We start from the raw sequence: 22,081 nt of genomic DNA on the forward strand, positions 1-22,081 counted from the left end.
TTTCTTCATGATAAAATGGGTTGTCCAGTTTCAAAAAGCCAAATTCAATGTATTCTGAGTTTTCTCAAATGAGAGTATCCAGGCAAATACTAAAATATTCATGACAAACTATTTACTGCCAGACAAATTGTGCTAAACCGGTTAAGCACCAACCATCCCACCAAAGCTGAATGGTTCAAGCTTATAGATACAGCCCAGTGTTCTCCCCAGGCTCTTTTAGCCGGGTGCTCCACCCGGCTAGATTTGGTGACCACCCGGCTGTCATCGGCTCACCTCCTCACCTCCTAATATGCTGTAAGCAGAGTTGCCCTGCATTTTCATCTCGTCCCACCCGGCTGCTTTTTCATGCCACCCGGCTACTATTTCATGCCACCCGGCTGGAAAAAAAATCTGGGGAGAACACTGCAGCCCAAGCAAAAAGTTTGCTTTTACTGATGGCTAACACGGTGCAATACCCTACAGCTACTAGACACAGCTTAGTAATTCTGAATGTTTTACCAGTCTAATGTCTGGCTCCTCCCATCTTGAGTGTCAGCATATTCATCTTGGGCTATACATATAGCCATGTTAACTGTTCTGATAATAGGCTCTGTTCCACTTTTATATAAATGTTCATACTAAGGCTCCAAGGCCTGCAATGCTATGGGGGATTTTTATAAAATCACATCGCTCAAGTGGGATTACCCTCATAGCATTACATTAGCAAGCGCTTTTCAAAATCACAAAGTGTTCATAAAAGTGCTCCTAGTGGGTTCCGGGCCTCATAGCGCCGATAATTTACTCAACTGTTTGTAACTTCCTCTATAATATTGACATGAAGTACAGAATATGCTATGATTTAATGTCAAAACTGTGAATATAATCTGTTTATCACATTTTTGTAACTTTCCCCATGCAAAAACAGTACAGAAAAACAAAGCAAAAAGACATACATTTTTTATTCTGAAATGATCTGTGGCCACAACAATAAAATTTAACAAATATTCACTAAAAATTTGTACTTCTGTCATCTGCTGTACAATACATACAGTATAAAACTGGCCACTGTTTTCAGTCCACTCAAACATATCCAATGCATAAGTGGAGCCAGCAGCATCGCACAGAAAATGTACACAAATTATACACAAGTCCACATTCAATCCAAATGTTTCACATATCAGTACACACGAATGCAGCATATTACAGTCACATGTCTAAGATGTTGCTGAAGAAGCAAAGCAACAGCATAGACCAGAGGTTCTTAACTGTGTATGCAGGCACCTATAACACTGCTTGTCTATCAGTCTCCCACAGGAAACAAAAGGTGTAGTACGGTAGTTAATATCTGATTCATTCTAAGGGTGCACACACCCATGAGGCCAGGCGGTGACCATTCCACCTTGTCTGCACACCACATCTATGACGCTTTCAGAGAGAGACACATCATAAGTGCATTTATTTAGTCAGGAACACACAACAAATCAAAATCAAGTTGCATGTTTCTATGGTGAGTTTTGACTGACTGCATGAATGTGTGCTAAACCTAGAGTCAACATCAAAAAATAATTAGATGCAGTTCAAAAACTGAAGGACTCAGGCATGAGAGGACGCTGGCCCAATTCATCTGCCCAGATCACCAAGCTGTCACATGTTCATGGGCAACAATGCAGCCACTGGATCATCCCATCACAAGTCAACACCTTTTCAAATTGACCCTCTCAGAGTATGGAGATTTTTTTTTTTCTATTTTGACACCATACCCAAACTGATATCCTAAAGCCTCTTTCTCATGGGAGGCTGAAGGCAGCAAATTCACCTGTCAGCTGATCCTGTGGATCAGCCGGGCACTTACTAGTGGCTCTCCCCCCATGGAATCGTATCAGAGCACAGCCATGTGCAGATGCAACATGTCATGGTTCTCTGCCAACTGATAACCCCACCGTGTTAACCCCACCGTGTGACAAGCACTGATGCGTGGCGTTTCAAAGGCTGCATTTAAATTGCACCTGTATGGAGGAGGTGGCTGGCAGTCGGGAGGCTGAACTGCCTGACAAGCGTCCAGTTCAACTTCCTGCGTGAAAGAAGTCAAACACATTTGGCTAGGTTTAGCGTTTTTTGAAGTATAGCTTGACCGAATGTCCCTGAAATTAAAGTTTTATTTCATTTAATATGGCTTGACTCCTAACTGCGATAGACGGTAGGGGTGAAAGTGGTCATTTAAAGAAACAAAACAAAAAAAAAAAATAGGCAGCTTTCATATGATATGCAGCTCAGAATGGATGGTCCTTAAGTTTTTCAGATATCAAAATGTTGAACTTTAGAAAACATTTTTGTAATTCCAAGACTGAGGGCCTGTTCACATTAGGTTCTGTGCCACACCAGTTAATACAATGGATGGCAGAGGACCAATGGACAACCAGGACCCATGCTGGTCTACGGGAAATCGTGGAGCAATTCACCCATGTCCATCTCCACTATGTCTGGGACTGTCCATTACTAGGGATAGTAAATAAGATAAAAAAAAAAAAAATTTGCAAATTTAGAAAGCTTAAAATGGACTAATTTGAATTACGCCAAGATTTGATTGGTCTATTTTCCAGCTGCAAAAACTTGCACAATTATTTGCATCTCACTGACCTTGCCTATCTATTACATTCCCATAACTCACTATTTTTTCAGACTGTGCAAGTGTTGACTTTTTTCCCTTGGAATGCCACATATCTGCTACTGAGTGTAGCAGACACTACCACAGAAGTACAGTGCATCTGTGCTGCAGAGTTGCAAATCATATGAAAGCCGATAGGCTTACCCCACTCTGCATTAGAAGGCAAGCAATATCAAAGTAAAATGACTGCACTTACCAGGAACTGGAATTATAACTCAAAAGCTTCTAACTTGCACAGAGATCAGATTTGGTTTGATTTCATTTCGGCATGATACCATCAAGTAACCAAAATAAGTACTAAAATCTGAAGACACTGTACTGATTTGACATGGAATAACTCCTCTGCAGATATCCCTATGAATGTCTTATCTCCGCTAACTTCAAGTTCGACACCATGAGATTGTTGCAGTAAAGATTAGCACATGAATTTGAATGCCAATGAAAAAAACATGCATTACCCAATCACTGCCACAGGTGGTAAACCTAATTCCTTACACACCATAAACTTCAGCTGACCCCTAAAGCAACCAGTCTTTTCCCAAACCCTGCTGCTGATTACACATGCAGAGATTCTGCCTCAGATGCATCCTGTTCAATAAATACCATTTACCAAAAACTATGTGGTATGGGAGGACTACCCATACAATCCTCTAAAACTGACAAATCAGATCTGAAGCAATTAAAGCATGGTGGTTAGTGGTGGAGCAGATATGCCAACATCAGACTAAGTTGTTTAAGGTAAAACCTTTAATGACTGACTGTACATAGTTTATTGCAAGATTTTGAAACATTCAGTTTCTTCTTCAGGCATGATACAGAACTGGATCAGAACTGAAACCTAAAGTGTTGAAAGCTTGCAGTAAACTATGTACAGTTAGTCATTAAAGGCATCACCTGAATCAATGTTTATTTGATGTCGGCACATCAGCTACGAAGTAAAATTTCTAATTGTGTAACCAGCAGAACACTTATCTAACTAACCCAATTCTAGTGTTGGCCATACACAAAACAATCTCAATTTATAATCGATCTAAATGATCTGTTAGTAGAATCTGCACAAATCGAATGATGCAAAATACCACTTTGGCTTACAAAGATCCATTTGTAGCACTTATATTATCTCTATCAGCGTGTAAAGCCAGAAAAATTAGGTGGAATCTGGCAACTTATGGAGGGAAGAGACTGCTTAAATTTGTACCAACTTAATATATTTACAGATCATTAAGAGCAATGGTTAATTTAGATAACTTTGTGAATGTACACCATAAAACTTTACTCTGGCCTTATAAGAAAACCCAAGAGGCATAAAAAGCAAAAAAAATACATACCTGGGGTTTCCTCCAGGCTGATCGGTCCCTCACAGTCTTTCCACGCTGCCTGGATTTTCCACTATGCGGGTGAGTAATTCCGCCAACTGGGGAGTATTGCGAATGCAAGGCCAGACAGCATGTCCCCCATCGCATTCCCATCGCTGGGAGCGTTCTCTGTCTATGCAGTAGTACTGGGCACAAATCGCTCCTGCCATGATAGCACAATGGAGGGGTGCGCGCGGCCAGACTGCACCTGCTCCACCTGGCAGAATTACCAGGCTACCCAGCAGAGGATCCAGGCAGCTTTGGAAGACATCGAAGGACCGATCAGCCTAAAAGGGGCTGGAGTAAGTCCCAGGTATGTATAATTTTTTTTCTTTTTTGGCATCTCAGGTACACTTTGACTATTCACGGTGAAAAGAAACCTACAGATGAATTCACTGGAGCCAAAAAGCTGAACTATCGGGAGAAACATCACTAGAAATAAAAACTGGTAGTTTGGCTGCATACTATATAGCCTTGCGTCAGCAGAGCTATCCATTGTCATGTGTCCCTGTGGGTCCCACAATATGTATCAAAATTTAGCATCTTGTTTCCTTCCATTTCACTGCTCCTTGAACCTGATGAACTACACAGAGGTAAAGTTGCCTTATGCATGGAGCGCACAGCAATTTTACTGTTACTAATGCCAGGATAACACTGCACGTTAACCCTTTAGCACGCAGGCATTACAACGGTAATTGCAAACATTGCTACAGTAAGGCCCATAGCGCTAAGGGGTTAACACACGGTACTCCCCGGCATTCACAACGGTAACATTGCAGTACACTCCCTGTGCCTAGCAACTTTAGCGCAGTGTAGTGCATCAGGCCCCTTGTGACCTCCCTACATCTACCTAGATGGCAGGATACGATGCAGCTTGGGAGAATTGGTGTCAGAGAAGAGAATGGTTAGGATACATAGCATGTAGCTTTTTCTGACAGTTTACAATACAGCACAAGATTGCTTTATATTTGTATGGACAGATCTGCCAATCGAGAACTCCCAGACAACAACCGAAACCTAAGTGACAGTAACCGTACATACATCCATGGCTTGACCAAATTATCATTGCAAAGTTTAATCAGTGCGGATAGTTAACTTCTTACAACACATCTAAAAATGAAATGCATTTTTTGGTCTTAGACAACCGTGGCTGATCATCAGCTAATGGCCAACTTAAGTTGATGAGGTCAAAAGCAGTAAGTACTGCCCATCAAGCATTGTCTCTGAAGTACAAAATGAATGACAAATGTAACTTCATCCTTCCTCTCCATCTTGCCTGAAGAACTTCTAAACGCAATGTATAGGATGTCTGACAGCACCATTAGGAACCACTGGCAAAACAACTGTAGCCAGTTTGTAAAAGCATTAACATATAAGATTCAGAACCAAATGTCTGAAGATGTAAAAAGTTTCAGGAAGTGAGACATCACATTGCTGTGTTTATGAAATTGGGCTAAACTGGAATCTGTGGAGAAGCATGGCTTAGACAGAACTCTATCATAAAGCTCTACTGGTTGTACACCCCGCTTCTCTCACATTTACCATATAACCCAATGATGAGAGCATATACACTCTAAAGTCATACATGAAAAGTGGCTCAAATGCTGTGCACCTAGGAAAAGTAAATGGCTGTGAAGCCATTACAAAAGGAATGCACTTTGGTTTTTACCAAATGCCCTGGGATTGAACACACTACAAAAAAATTAAAAGTCATCTGAGGTAACTTTTACAAAATTAAATACGGTTGTGTTTTTTTTCCACTAGTAGAAGCATGACATAATACAGTGTACAAAAATGAAGGGTTGGTGTACAAAAGCAAGTGTATAGTACCTGTTGACTGACAGTTCCTTTAATCCTTCAAATGTATGAAAGTATGTCCCAGCAGTGTGACGGGATCGCAATAAGAACAATACTACTGTTCTACTTACTTATAAGGCCTCTAAGTATGGTTGATATTTTAAGACAAGTAGCATTAATCTGCAATATAAATACCTTTCAAACCACTGACCATCTACATAGCAAATATGAGGCCAAAACATGCCCAGTATGGCATTGATAAAAGGCACATTGTTCACAAAGGGCACAATTTCTCCTGTACTGTTAATAGTAAATCATTCTGTTGTTGAACAGTTGTAATTAAAACAGCAATACACTTACGTGTCAAGTAAGTTCCAATGGGTGCAAAGCGAGCCAAAGGAGACTGCAACCAAAGAAACAGCAACATATTGTGCTATCACTACTGCTGTAAATAGACGAGGTGTCCCCAGACAATGGGAACTTGTGAGACAATACAGTTACTAGGACGACATACAGAGGATCAGTCACCAGAGCCCTTAAAATAATGACAAAGTTGCTCTCGACATGCTTTGTGTTTGCATTAACCATCCATGGGTGACGGAGAAGTACAGCTACAAAATATGAAAAAAGGAAAAAAACTGCTGTATCTGAGAAATATAAACCCAACTCTGTATAATCCTAAAGTAGAAACCAACCAGAGGACATAAGAGCTGGATGACTTCATGACTATTCCCTTCCAAATCTGAAAGGTTGTTGGGCCAATCTGTACACAAGAAATAGTTTACAGAAATTAAGTGCTTCCAATTCCCAGTGGGCATAGGAAGCATAGGATGGGCCGATCATTAAAAAAAAGATACTTCGGTTATATTGTTATTAGCATGCTGGCCAAACAAAATGCCAGCTTGCAACTTTATATACCACCAGACAAAATGTTGAAATTAACATCGTGGCTATAATAAGCATGTTTGGATAAATATGTAGGGATCGCCTGCTATAATAAATACTTTACTATATTTAGATGAGAGGGAGAGGCGAGCTTCATATTTTAGTTCTTGGCTCTGAACCAATTTATAAATACATTCCTATTTGTGAGAAGGGTTATTACAAACACTGTAAGACAAATGTGTGTTGAAATAAATGATGTCCCACATTTGACAGTGCTAAGAGGAAAGCAGATAATGTATCATCATCTGGTTTAGACATGTCTGTGGGGGGACAATGCTTTAAGTGTCATTAGAAACTGCAAACACCTGTAATGTGGATGTAATGTAAAATGTCACCTTCAAAGCTACACTCTTATCTAGCCAATGAAAAGAATTAACAGTCAAAACCGCTCTAGGTTGCACTCCAACACTCACATAAAAAAAAAAGTTCTTATCCTTAAAATTCACAATGAAATATTTCTTCTCTGGGAATTCACAGGCATATGAATATGATTTGCCTAGAAATATCAATTAGGAGGAATTCCATGCCATACAAAATGACTAGTTGCTACTTAAAAATACAGCTAAATATGGTGACTCCACCATTCAAATGAAGATAGGGTAAAGGAGAACAATTTGTCTTCTCTTTTGTGGGCAAATATACAAAACCAATCCTTATTTACTATCAGTGGTGCAGTTATCCATAACAACCAATCAGATGAGGGATATCAGTCTAGCTAGACTGCTGGCATATACAGTCACACGATCAGATGTGAGGTTTATAAGTCACATGAAGCTGTTGAAAGTGTATGATTGACTGCCCAAGATAGATTGCTGCAAACACTCACTCCTTAAGGTTTTATCACTGCTCTTAACACATACCTCTACATTATTAACATACTCAAAACACTGCACTCAACTGCATGAAGAGGTGCAGCGTATGCGAAATGCATACGTGCGCAAACAAAAAAAAATTATGACCCTTCATACTGTGAGCATACAGATACATCCACAATGTGCCACTCTACAATACCAAATAAAATATTGTGGAGCCAGTTTCTCTGAGCACTTAAGCAAATAGTTTAAAAATGAATGGTTTGTAGCTAAAACTTCTGACACCAATAAATTAGGTTTAACAGTCAAGCAATAGACAGTGGCCAGCCACTGGATTTTGACACTTCCTAAGCAAAGCCAATTATAACCGAAAGACTTAAAATAGAATAGTAAACCTTAAAGCATCGTCCCCATTGTTTAAATACAAAATTGCATTGGTACTAAAAATTACAATGGCTGCACAGATAAAAGTGTTGATATAAACTGAGCAATTAAAAATATTATGAATTCGAGCTGTAGGCATAAGGCTCAGTAAGGTGTCCAAATAAAAATGTTCATGAAATCAGCTAACCAACTTTGGCAAAACGGTCCTTTGTTGAATATTCCCGTTGGCATCAGTCATTTGGGCCAAATTAGTTCTTAGTTTTGCAGCAGAGCCTGATGCTGGAGGTAACTTAGAAATTGATGTTATAGCACCAGAGCTTTCTGTTATTCTTTTGGATGTCTTTTCACCTGTTGGAGGTTTCGGCAAGCGTCTACGTAGCCAGTGATGCCGTAAAGCCTGGCTGGGAGTCATACGCAAAGCTGGATCCCACTCTAAACATTGTGACAGAAAATCAAGAAACAAGGGATCATCACAGCCCTTCAAAGCAGTTACCCAGTCTCTACTCCCAGGGGGACCTCGTAATTTTCCTCTTCGAGAGCGACCACCATTTAGTACCACAGATCCATCTGGCAGAGTTGTAACAGTGCAATATCGAGGATACCCTTTGGAGCTGACAAAATTTTTGCCTCGTTTTGAAGAATCAAGTAGTTTTTGGGGTGGCATTCCAAGTAATTCAATCATACAAGCCAACTGATCACCTTCATCTTCTCCAGGTAAGAGCGGATAGCCAGTCAAAAGTTCAGCCAGAATGCAGCCCAAACTCCACATGTCAATAGGCATACCATAACGTCCACCAAGAATAACCTCAGGAGCTCGGTAAAAGCGAGACTGGATATATGTGTAAACGCGCTGATGCTCATAACAGCTAGATCCAAAGTCTATGACTTTTATGCCACTTCTACCCTGTTGTTTCAATAAAATGTTCTCAGGTTTAAGGTCACAGTGGATTATTCTGTTTTTGTGCAAAGCATCCAAGCACTGTAAGATTGAGTGCGCAAATTTGCGAACTAAAGGCAGACTAAAGCCTTGAAACTTGTTTTTCTTTATTAGCTCATAAAGGTTCATGCTAAGTAACTCAAATGTCATGCAGATATGATTGCGGAATGTAAAATTCTCCAACATGTGGATGACATTCATGTTGTTATCCTTATCCTGCTTTTTCAGATGCTCTAAAATTCTTATTTCTTCTGCGGCTTGACGATGGAATCGCTTTTCATTCCTTACCATTTTCAATGCCACATGCTGATGGAGCTTGTGATCGTATGCTTTCACAACTTGGCCAAAGCTTCCTTTCCCAATAACCTTGAGAACCTCATAACGATATGCAATGTGATCGTGTGGCACTTGCACATACGAGCCCTGGTCATCATCATATCCACCGTTATTTGGGCCACCAATTACACCTTGACGTTTCTTTGCATTTGGACCCATAAAGAATATCTCTGGATAATTGAAAATTTCATGGTGCTCAAAAGCTGTTAGTTTTTGCATGTATTGCTTCATTGATTGTTCTGGAGTTAATGCAGAGGACTTTACTTTGGTTGTCCCATCAGCAGATTTCAAAGAGCTGGAGCTTCCTTGTCTTCGATGTGTATTCTCTAGTTGCCTTTCTGGAACAACAGGTAACCCAGTCTTTCCAACAGAAGAAAGCCCATTTGGTTGTGTTGTAAGTATAGCTCTTTTGTTGCTGTTGTCTTCAAACAGTTGCTGCACCTGGATCTGTCCGTGACTGCTAATGTGCAGGTGCTCATTCATTGTGTGCTTATTGCCTCCAATCTAGAAAGAAAAAATAGAAAGTACAATCCTCAATAACATGTGATCAGCAGTCATATTTTACAACCATCAAAGCCAGCAAACACCAACACAGTATCCTATTTGCAATTGCAATATGATGTTGACCAGGATGAAAAACAAACCGTACAGAAAATGTATCACCCTTACTGTCAGTGATAACCTGCTACTAGTGAATTAAACATGACCGCTGTCTCAATGTATGTCTGAAACAAGAGTGTCAGTTGTTTACCAAAGTAAATCCATGTACAGCTGTTTAGAGCAGGATAGAAAATTGAGAAAGAATATTTAGCAGTTTCCTAATGGCACTTTTCAGCCTGTCAAATAGCTTTGCCTCAGAGAGCTTGATTTACTAAGGTATCTCTGGGCAGGAGATCAGAGGTCACAAGTGATCCTGCAAAGCCGGTCTGGACAGATTAAGAATCATCTGCTGTGGGTCGCATCGGGCCATAGTGGGGGTACAGAAAGGTTAGTGAATGAACAGTTGTGTGAATGCAGTCACGTACAAACAATCACAGCAAGTACCTTTCATTTTACATTCATGGATTTATTAAACAATAAATAAATTTATTAATAAATTCATTAATTCATGGATTTATTAAACAACCTTATTAAACAAAAACATGGCTAAAAAGGCTATGCTTATAACCAGGGCTGTGGAGTCGGAGTTGGAGTCAGGGCAATTTTGGGCACCCGGAGTCGTTGATTTCATAAATTGAGGAGTCGGAGTATTTTTGTACAAAATCCACAGCTCTGTTAAGTATTAGACTAAGGAGTCAGTGTCGAGGTTTCAGAAACTGAGGAGTTGGAGTCGGAAGATTTTTGTACTGACTCCACAGCCCTGCTTATAACTGCAAAAGCACGACCACTAAATCATTCACCTTGGAGCAACCCAAGTAATGGTCCAGAATATGCCAAAAGCTGCAAACGTTTTCACAAATCCAGGCCAGGTTTTCAGGATCACTTATATTCTGCCATGTTCATTGTTTTGATTAAATTAAGCTCACTGGTTTTTCCCACCTGCTCCAACAGATTGGCCACAATATAAGAAATGTTTTTTTTTTTTTAAAGAAAACCCAAGATGTAAAAAAAAAAAAAGAAAAAAAAGAAAAAACACACAACTAGATACTTACTTAAAAAAGAGGGAAGCCTCTGATCCTGTAGAGGTTTCCCATGTCCACCGCAGCCCCTGATGAGTCCTAAGGGACGTAACGCATAGGGCGGGCTTAAAACGGAGCATGCAGGACACTGGCAGCCACTCGGGAAATTTAATTTTACATGCGCATATGTTCTTATTGAATGTGAGTGCACTTTTATAACCCTTTTATATCTAATAAACAGAGTTATGCTATGTAAAGATGTGTTTGAGCCTAGTGATTGAGAACCGATTCCTGTGAGAAGACAGAAAAAAGACATCTGATCTGCAGTGAATGCTCTATTGCTGGTCTGTGGTCAGTCAGCCAGTTTATCTGGTGAGCGGTTTATTAGTATACTGGTGATTGGGATCACAAGTGGTGAAAAGTAGTGCATGTGCATGGTCTTAAACCTCATCTACACGGTACAATTTTTCATCAGATAAACGGATCTATTAGATAGATCTAATAAGAAATTTCATCCTGTGTAGACGTCCAAATTGTTTCAGATCAATTTTGCGATAGATTTTGCTTTGATAATTACCCCAAATCTATGATGGAAAATTGTACAGTGTAGATGAGGTTTTATAAGAAGTAACAACTGGAGTCACTAATACCATAGTATAAGCGATTCTTCTTTGGAATTTTCAAGGATTTGTCAGGACAAGAAGTTGAGATGGGTGGATGTTTTAAGCGCTGATTGCTGGTCTGTTATTGGTCAGCCTTGAGATCTGGTGAGTGATTACTTCACATGTTAATAGTGGATCAAAATCTAAGTCGTTCTGTGTGGAGGAGGACTTTGAAAATGATTGGAACTTTGTCTGTCACTTTATTATGTGGGAGAGCCTACACACCATACAGTTTATTTAATAAAAGATATGTTGTATCTGTGGAAGCAACGTCATTGATGATTTTGTGTTCTTGAAGGTTATCCCTAGTTCTTTTTGGTGGTTAACAAATTTTGGGTATTCAAGGGTCACTGTACCTACTTTTTGAAAAGATTAGCTGCATGCTTGTTATTCAGAAAGTACTGCAGCCAAGTAGATCAGCAGGGCTGCCAAGCAACTAGTATTGTTTAGGAGATAAATATGGGAGCCTCCATATTCTTCTCAATTCAGTTGTCCTATAAAGAATGCCTGACATGATTAACAAAAATGATTTTCTCTCATGCTCAGCTCTCTGACTGAACTGGACCATGACAATACCCATTGTTGCTGAGTGCTGTACAGCAGGGCGGCAAATACTGTTACTATTGGAAAGAGGAGGAATGATGGCACAACACAACAGTGCTGATTCTGACGAAAGGGGTAAGGGAGTTCAACAACTCCCTTGGGGGTCACTGTTAAACCATTTAAGAACCACAGGCTTTAACCCCTCCCGCGCCCCTTCCCCCCAGTGGCCAGGCTATGCTTTACAAATTAGGGCTCTGCACCTTTAAGAGCTCGCTGCAGAGCCACACAAATTAATCCACACACACACACACACACTTTTTTGACCCCCAACAGAGAATTCTGTTGGTGGGCCCTGATCGCTGCAGTAGCCTTTTTATTTATTATTTGTGTTCTAATAAAAATGTCTATTTTATTAATATTTTTGTATCCCCGATCCCTCCCTCCGCCAACCAATCACAGTGATCAGTTCTCATAGGTATCAGCCTATGAGAGCCGATCGCTCTCTGAGCCTCTCCAGGGGACAGCCGAGTGACACGGCTGTACCCACTACAGCGCTGCCGTAGTTCACAGCGCTGTACAATCGCCATCTAACAGTCTCCTAGTGGCGATCACCGATGGTAGATCTATGATGGACCGAATCCCCTGCAAAACCCCGCGTCAGGACTTGACACATTTCAGCGTTAGGCAGTCCTGGGGCTGGCACCTACCTGACGCCTATCAGCGTTAAGCAGTCGGGAAAGAGTTAAAGATCCAGCATTCTATGTCTTTAGGCCTCTTTCACAGTGGGACGTTGCGTTTGATGCGACGTTAAAGTCGCACAACGTGCCCATAACGCAGCGCATGTAGGTTATAAAATTGGACGTTATTTTGCACTGCGTTGTGTCTCTTGGTGCGCTGTTTTCATCTCATACTGATGGAACGAAAACAGCGCATGTGTTACATTTAAAAAAAAAAAAAAAAAAAAAAAAACATTACTGAGCATGTGCAACACACAACGCAGCAAATGTATTGCTAAACGCACAGCATGCAGCACTTTCTAAATATTGCTACACGTTACACACAACGCAACGTGTGCACTGTGAATGTCGCACAGACTTTGTATTGCTGTGCGTTAGTCTGCGTTATTTTTTATATTGTGCGACTTTAACATCCCACTGTGAAAGAGGCCTTAAACAAGCTCATGGGTCACCTGTACACAAACTCAATGTCAGAAAAGTATTTAAAAAAAATTACTATATAGGGGAAAATATAAAAAGGAGAAAATGTATGTGGGCAATACACAAAATGATCTAAATAAAAAAGGCTGTTCTTTTGAAATCAAACGGGGGCGAGCATGGTGTAGCCATGGACGGGAGGCACAAGAGCAAGGCTCCATGATTCTGTGCTTTAGCAGTCAGTGCAAAGCTAGTAGCTGCAGAAGAGAGGGATATTACATCAGACTGCTGCTGAGATCTGATCTAAAGCTACAAACACACTGCATTAAACTTGGCCACGGTGGGCAACAAACCAGCTGGGGTTGGAATCTACCTTATGTTTGCTGGTGAGAGAACTGGGAGAGTGGTCTGACAGCAGAAAATGTGTTACTGCACATGGCATGCATGCCAGAGGTCCCTGACACTCTGGTTGGGTCCGTTAACATGACAAATTCAAAGCATTGGGAACAAATCAGAGGTGAATAGACAATGTGGTAAGTGTCTGCAACCATACCAGAACATATATAGGGCCTTATTTTGACATCTTCATCTCATTATTCCATTAAGATCTTGCAATTTGGATCTTTAGTGATCACTGATGCCCAAGCAACCAACCCCGACACCTCCCCCCCCCCCCCCCCCCAGTGAATTGTTCTACTCACCCCACCAGCCCAGCATGTGCTGCATGTCATCACTCCTCCATACTCCATAGTAAGAGACAAGCAAAGCATCTCTATAGAAGTCTACCTGCGCAGTAGAGACTCGATGACGTCACGTACCCCACGTTAGGGCTGCACAATTTTAGGAAAAATTGAAATTGCGATTTTTCTCTCAAAAATTGCGATTTCGATTTTTTTCACGATTTTCTTCAAAACAAGCTTTAGCACTAAACTCACATTGCCCCCACTACACTCTGCTAACACCTGATGATCCACCAATACACTACACTTATGCTAACTTGAATCTTGATACCCCACCAATTAACTCCACTACACAATGCTAACCTCTGATTCCCATCAATAACACACTAAGCTAACTCCTGATGCCCACCAGCTATGCTACAATGCACTACTCTAACACCTTCTGCCCCCATTTCCAGCTACACTACACTTAACCCCTGCAGCTACAATGACTACTCTGCAACTGCCACTGTTAAGCCTGAAGCACTAGGCAGACAGGCTAGTTAAAGTTGTGGCTAAGCTGCATGGACATGAAACAGAGCCTGTGACAGAGAGCACAGCAGGACCAGGCAGATAGAGCATACACACAGACTGTATACAGGCTGTATACAGCACAGTCCTGTTAAAGCCAGTCTAGCTGTCCGTTTACACAGACAGCTCTAGCTGTAATCTGATCTTTGCTGTCATCACTGGTGTCACTGCCCATATTGCTATCTGATGGGCTGCGAGGCTAAGGATCCTGCCATTTTGACCTCAAAATGCCAGCAAAGCTCGTTACAGCTAAGAGCTGTCTGTGTAATGGTGCATACACATGAGGTACGGCTGTCGCCGCAACTACGTGGCCCGCGCGTGTTGCGGCGTCAGGTCACCCGTGTGTATGACACACGCGCGCGCGCGCCCCGAACCGTCGCCCGTCGGAGCTGTCGCCAGGCGATTGACATGTCGCCGCAAATGTCGCTAGTCCCGCGTGTGTATGCGGGCTAGTGACAGGAGACCTACGCGAGTGAATGGAGCATCCGGCCGGGGGATGCTCCATTCACAAACAGCTTCCACCGCGCCTCTGCCTTTCTGGCAAGACGCGTGGACAGCTGTTGCTCCCTGGTCGCGTGTATGCATGCAACGGGTATGTAGCTTAACGGACAGCTAGACTGGCTTTAGCAGGACGCTGCGTTGTGTGCTGTATACAGTCTGTGTGTGGTCTATCTCTCTGCCACGTGTTCTCTGGTCCCGCTGCGCAAGAGCCTGTGTGACTGTGAGGTGAATCGGAGATAACAATGCGTGCTTCAGCGCAGCCAAGGCAGCTAAAGGAAGAGAGAGAAAGAGGGTACTCGGCTAGATGAAGCTGGAGGCAGCCTGGAGCTTACCGGGGACTTGCGTGGAGGATGATTATGCTGAGAACAGTAGCAGGAAAACAATATTACATGTAGCAGCAGACGCTAGGAGGGGCGGAGCCTATTGCCGGAACTAGGAAGCTGGCTTCCTATCTGAAATAGCGGCAGTGTCACTCACTATCCTCCTCCTCCTCACAAGTGCTGCGGAAAAACAGCCGCAATGAAATAAAAAAAAAAAAAATACCCACTCTGAAATCGGTATGATGCACATTGCGATTTCGTTTAAAAAAAAACGATATATCGTGCAGCCCAACCCCACATGACCCGCACCGTGGAGCGCACAGGAAGCCGACCCGGAAGCTGACCTGGCGAGGTCGGCTTCTTCACTGCTGGACACCGGGAGTGAGAGGAGCTGCGCCGAGGGCACCGATCGACTGCCAGGAGCTGGAAGAAGCCCCAGTTAAGTGCAGTTTTTTTTTTTTTTGGGGCAGCCATATCGTATGTACAAGTCTTAAGACACTACTGTAGCCAAAGAGATCAGCAGGACTGCCAGGCAACTGATACTGTTTAAAAGGAGATAAACGTGGCAGCCTCTGTTTAACGCATAGACAAAAATTAATTGAGAGCTCAATATAGTGTAGTATGTACTATTAATGGCTGGTATTGTTTTACAAGCTTAAAAAAAGAGAAATACTATCAAATGAGGGTTACCACAAAGGTAACCACTGTAAAGGCAAGTGGAGAGATTAGACCTGAACTCACTCTTGTTAAGAAGTCATTCTCTGTAGAGTAGAAATAAGGGATATACCCCTCTACCAAAGGTGAAGATCATTGGGTTTCAATGATCAAAGGAACAGAGGCGCCAACAAAGGATAAAATACACTAAAAACTGATTACAAGGGAGGCAGAGGTAAAATTTCAAAAACACCTTATTTTTACAACAACTGTCACAGAGGCACGAAACTTGAAACCTTGGAACTACAAATACTCCAAACATGTGTGCCTAAGGAAACTGGTTCCTCCCACAAAACTTCGCAATTGGAGAATAAAAGTTGTTTTTAGAATTTGTCCTATCGAGTCTCACAGCCTGGAAGTAAAGGCCCGTACCCATTACATGATTTTCCAACTTTTTTCCGACGACCTGGGACTTTTTGAGCGACTGTTTCCGCGATCTCAGACGCGGGTAGAGACGCGCGATTAGGCAGACATTTAGCGATTCGTGGAGAAGACAGTCACAGTGGATCTTTAAGATTCCCAACAATTCCACGCACATTCCAGCGACTGCTCGACGTTCAAGCCCTTTGTGTGATGATGCATTTACCCGTCGGCTGGAAGATGGATCGCGGAACGCTCATTGTCAGGGGGAGGTCGCTAGATCCATCTTCCTCCATTAGGTGATTAGTATTCAGCTTCAGTCCCCCGCTACCTGCCTTTTAAATCAGATTTTAATGTATTTTATCCTTTATTGGTGCCTCTGTTCCTTTGATCACTGAAATCTATTTACCTTCCACTGTAGGTTCTCTTTGAATAAAAAAAAAAAAAAAGTTTTTTTTTTTCCATGGCCCAAGAAAATGTATAGGCGCTTAAACAGTTATCAATGCCCTTTTTTTTTTAAACCCAAATTTAATAATGGCAGCAATGTTTAGTATTAGGTTTCCTCTAAAGAGGTCAGTAGATGCATCATTGTTTATGTCATCATGTGACCCGTCAAGGAGAAAAATGGAAGCCTGCTGAAGCTCTAGTCAAAGTTGTTGATGCAGTAGTTTTCCGAAATCAAAAATGGATGCTAATGTTGAGCACCTAATGTGACTGTGCAATTCAAACAGGAGTTACAACTATCCCTTAAAGAGACACTGAAGCGAGAATAAAACTTGCTTCAGTGCTTATATTCAGCCCCTGCTAAAAACGCCGCTATCCCGCGGCTGAACGGGGGTCCCTTCACCCCCAAACCCCCCCCCCCCCTGCAAAATCTACGACCAACTTGGTTGTAGATTTTGCTGCGCTTGAGGCAGGGCTAACGGCTGCAGCCCTGCCTCTCAGAGCCGTCTATCAGCGGCGCATTGCCGCCTCTCCCCCACCCCTCTCAGCGAAGGAAGACTGAGAGGGGGCGGGGGAGAGGCGGAGATACACGCTGACAGACGCGCGTGAGGCAGGGCTGCGGCCATGAGTGTCAGTTTACACTGTACCCTCTACACTGTGTTGTAACAATGTATAAGCGGAATGGATACATTTGTTGAATGGAACGTATGTACTCACCAGCCACAATGGAGTGTAGTGACAGATACACTACATTGTAACATGCATGTCAGCAAAACGTGTGTACGTGTGTGTGTGTACGTGTGTGTGTGTACGTGTGTGTGTGTACGTGTGTGTGTGTACGTGTGTGTACGTGTGTGTGTACGTGTGTGTGTACGTGTGTGTGTACTTAATACCTTTTCTTCCTGCTGTAATCTTCCTGTACTATTTGTTGGGGCTGTCTAAGTCTATGGTGTTTTCCCTGAAATCTAGGAAATCCCAGAACTATGCTGGAACCTGCTACTTCATTCATTAAATAAACACAGCACAGTTCAAATTAACCACAGCTACAGAAATCAATATTCAGCTCTCAGGTAGTGACATTTTGTTTTGAGATGATTTTAAAGTATGAGACTCCTTAGCAGTTGCCAGCCACCTGTCCAAGCAATACACTACAGCTGTCATTCCACAAGAACTGGGCCTGTTTGCATAGTGCAGTCAACACACAAATAAAGCATGCAATCAGTCACCACACTATCTTTTTATTAAGAGAGAGTGATCTCTTCGAGGAGGTAATGACATTGTGACCTATTTTTTCTCTCTGTCTAAGGGTTCATTTGAGGTGAATGGCTTTTAGACTGTTTGGTGCAGTTATACTGGACAACAAATATTTGGTACCAATACACCCTGTGTGTTGTAATGATAATAAATGGCAGATCAGATCTTACATGCTGGTATATGGATCCTAATTATTTTAGTTCACCAGTTAGGTATTGCACTGACAGCAGCAAACATTTCATATTTTGACAAATGCTAAATTGACATGGGCAATCTAGTATACACTGCAAGGATACTAAAACAGCATATAAAAGAATAAGCAAAATAAGGCATACAGGGGAACAGGCTAAGTGAACTATTTAATAGAGATTAGGCCATTTAACTCCCAGAGAAGCCATCTTAGTTATTAACATTATCTCCTAAGATTATGATACAATGTGATGCTGGATGAATGACCGGTCTGTTCCAGAGACATGAAATGGGAGAATGGCTAGCCTGACTGCACCTTGCACATTTACATCTATTAATACCAAGTTGCTGGCTGTATTTGCAATAACACCAGAGACTAGAACATTGAAATCTGAATATTAAGGTAAAACTTTACCGCTTTATGGGGTTTCTGCATTTACAGATTGCAACAACATCAATGTATGGAAAAACCATGTATAATGCTTACTGTATGCGCTGCGTTGCTGGTTCTCAAGGGTGGCAACGTTACAGGCGATGATGGCCCTGTCCCGGCCGCAGATCGTGGCAAAGCTGGAGATGGTTGCAATTGACTAGTGCCTTCACTTCCTCTGCCTAAAGCAGAAAACACACAAACCATATTTCATGATTATATTTCTCTAGGTTTGCCACATACAAATTATATTCATATCGATTGCTGTGTTGCAACACTGGCTTTTGTGGCCAAAGAAAAGAGATGGATAGAATAGAGACATACAAGCCATAGATGGTAGTGCCCGAGTTAAATAGCTCAGCCTGAACAATCTGCTAACTATGTAAAGGATGCCATTGTTAGAGATAAACCCATGATCCAAGATTAGCCTGACACTAAATGCAAATGGAGAATGAAGCAAACAGGATTTCTAAGTCAGACAGCATTGTATTTGCAGTTATGCTGCCTCTGTCTGGTTCATCCCAGGATTCTCCTACTGTTGTCAAAATGCCTGGTACACACCATGCAATTTCCTATCAGATTGACATGTCAAATTGATAATTTCCAAAAGGTCCAATGAAGTTTCTGTTTGCATTTTTTGATTGACTTTGATCAGAAACTCAATTGGAAATCTGATTGGACCTATTGGAAATAATCGATTTAACTTGTCAATCTGATGCAAAATTGCATGGTGTGTACCAGGCATTAAATGATATTGCTGCTGTGCAGGCAGCCCAGCAGCAGCATGAATACAGTGTCTATCTCCCAGGTACACAGTAACAGAAAAGACAAAACAAAGGTGGGGGAGGTGACACAAGCCTTGCCTACATCTGACAGGCCTGCAGCTCCTTCATATACAACAACAGGAAACCTGCGCTCTAGGGAGGATAGCGGAGCTCCCAAACTAGGAGTCCGTCCATTACAACAACGTGCCTGCCTCCAGCAGCGCTGCTAGGCCCCTCCGGCACACACATGGCACTGCAGTCAGTAGGGGGGCACAGAGTACGGCTGCGGGCCGGGAGAAGCGCTGCTAGCATGGACAGTCAGTCCCCCCCCCAGCAGGGCCCCACTCTTACCGGCCGGGTGCACGGCGGCAGCCGCACAGGGCTTTCTGGTTAACATGGCGGATGTGGAGGGAGAGGCCAGCGGGGAGCAGAGCCCTGAACTCCGTATCCGGCCTGATGATCCCCCACCGACTCCACTACCTCTTCTCCCCGATCAGAGCAGCAGCGCCCCGGCATCCCCGAACTCCAGCACAACACGGGCGGCCCCGCTACTAGTGTTGTCCGGATCATGAACGATTCGGATCTTTGATCCGAATCTATTTTATGAGTCGATCATCCGAATCATCAAAATGAGTGATTCGGATCGCAAAAAGGGGCGGGGCCATGAGCGACACGCCCCCTCTCAGCGGGCAGCGGAGTCCTGGATGCAGAGCTGAGATGGATCGCTCTGTTGGAAGGGAGGCAGCCTTGCAGGGACAGGTAGATGAGAGAGAGGGGACATGGGTGCCACTGCCAGATATGTGTAGAGCACACATACTGGCTATAACGTGCTGCCCATTATAGGCTGGCTGTTCCGTAGTTGTGCACAGTGATCACATGGGAAGCTTTTGGCTCAGCACAGCTCAGTAACTTTGCAGACAGTGTGATTGAAAGGCAATATGATCCTCCTGCACTCGGCACTAAACAGCTGCACATATCTTCTGGGAATGCTTTCTTTCACTGTGCGACCTTTTCTTTCAAAGTGTACAGATGAGCATATAGGTGAAATACATGTAAAGCATGACTTCAGCATGTGGGTATTACATGCAAACATTTCTGCTCTCTGCTCGTCCCTTCTCCCTTCTCTGTCCACTCCCTGCCCTCTGTCCATCTTCTCCCCTTCTCTGTGTGTCCACCCCCTCCCCTTCTCCTGTCCACAGACCTGTCCTGCTGTTCATTTCACCCCCGAATGCTTCCGGTAGTAAAATGATCCGAGATTCGGATCAAAGATCCGGATCTCTTCAATGATCCGATTCGAATCATCCGGATCATTGAAAAGATCCGAACTTCCCATCTCTACCCGCTACCTCCTCCGCTCCCAGGCGAGCTCCCGAGGGAGTCAGTGTGGGAGGGGCTCTGCCGGGAGCTTAAGCCCCGCCCACCGCGATCACCACCCTTCTCTCACTGTAATGGGGGGCGCCGCCGCCCACGGAAGCGGCACCACCGGGGGAGTGACAGCGACAGCGACCTGGGCAGCAGCCTGTCACGCTGAGGTCCCGGGCGTCGGTCGCTTGCTGAGGGGAGGGGGAGGAGACATGTTGTCGCCCAGTGACCAACAGATTGCAAGCGGCTGGGGCGTTGCTAAGCAGCGAGCGGATTTTCTATTCATAGATGTATCCCTACGTAAAAGTCATGCAGTCGGGCTTGTAGATCCAAAGCCTTAAAGAACCACTAGGCCTAAATTGCAGACTTGCTTTCTCCAATAGGTTTTGATATTTGCTGGATTAATGTGTAGTAGAAGTACTATTCTACAAGAGAACGTGAAAAAAGCAGCTGACAGCGATTGGTGCTACAGCGGCTTAGTTAAAGTGACATATTTTCGTTTAGTATGAAAATAATTCGTTTCCTAATAGTAGGTGTACTAGTAGCAGCTAGGTGGAACAGAGGCCATAAGCGCACAATGCTGGGCTAGCGATGGGTGCGGGCGGCGACGATACACATGTGAAGACTTGTTTTGCTGCCAGCTTGGTGACAGAACTGTGTGCAGGACTGGCTGTGGCTGGACTGCAGCTGTTCCTGTGTGGGACATGGAGCATGAAGCGGAGAGGAGAGAATCAGGGCTTCCCTGGGGAGGAGAAGCAGCTGCCCCCCGGCTTCTCTGCACACGTGGAGAGGCAGGATGGGAACTGGCACAGGAGGCAGCACTGTCTGGCCTTCACATCAGTATTTCACTTCTAATGGGTGTCCAGTAATTATTATTGTTATTTAGTGCTGGCATCTTATGCAACACTTATACAGAATATATTGCCTTGTCACTAACTTTCCCTCATAGGAGCTCCCAGTCTAGCCCCTGACATAACCTACCTGAATGTTTTTTTGGATGTGGCAAGAATTCTGCACAGACACATGTAGAGCATACAAACTCCATGCAGGTAGTGAACTGGCTGTGAATCAAACCATGGACCAAATGCTGCATAGGCCACCTTGCTGCCCACCCATCCTAAAGCAGGGTACTCACCAGAAAATGACTCGGGGTACCTACACAGGGGCAAACGCAGGATTTTCCCGGAGGGGATTCCTGAAAGGTCTACCTCAGCCAAGCACAATACAGTATAATAATATGGTAGGACATCATGTTGGGTACACATAATGCAATTTCCCGTCTGACCGAAAACGGGATAGATCAGG

General features: G+C 43.2%; 1 protein-coding gene across 4 annotated transcripts in view; it reads right to left on the reverse strand.

The window, feature by feature from the left end:
- Positions 1–921: 921 nt before the first annotated feature.
- DYRK2 (dual specificity tyrosine phosphorylation regulated kinase 2) overlaps positions 922–22,081 on the reverse strand; it is a 50,870-nt gene continuing 29,710 nt past the window's right edge. The window contains exons 1-3 of one of the 4 annotated variants that reach the window (XM_068276721.1): positions 20,859–21,016; positions 18,708–18,832; positions 922–9,714 (exon numbers count right to left, since the gene is read on the reverse strand). In XM_068276721.1, coding sequence (XP_068132822.1) covers positions 8,116–9,693 — 1,578 coding nt within the window. In that variant the 5' untranslated portion in view covers positions 9,694–9,714; positions 18,708–18,832; positions 20,859–21,016 and the 3' untranslated portion in view covers positions 922–8,115. Of the gene's footprint in view, positions 9,715–18,707; positions 18,833–19,765; positions 20,238–20,858; positions 21,017–22,081 lie in introns of those variants that run through there. The other 3 variants (XM_068276722.1, XM_068276719.1, XM_068276720.1) reach the window with 3 other exon arrangements.

Source organism: Hyperolius riggenbachi, chromosome 3, assembly GCF_040937935.1.
Source record: "Hyperolius riggenbachi isolate aHypRig1 chromosome 3, aHypRig1.pri, whole genome shotgun sequence".
NCBI classification, from domain to species: Eukaryota; Metazoa; Chordata; class Amphibia; order Anura; family Hyperoliidae; genus Hyperolius; species Hyperolius riggenbachi.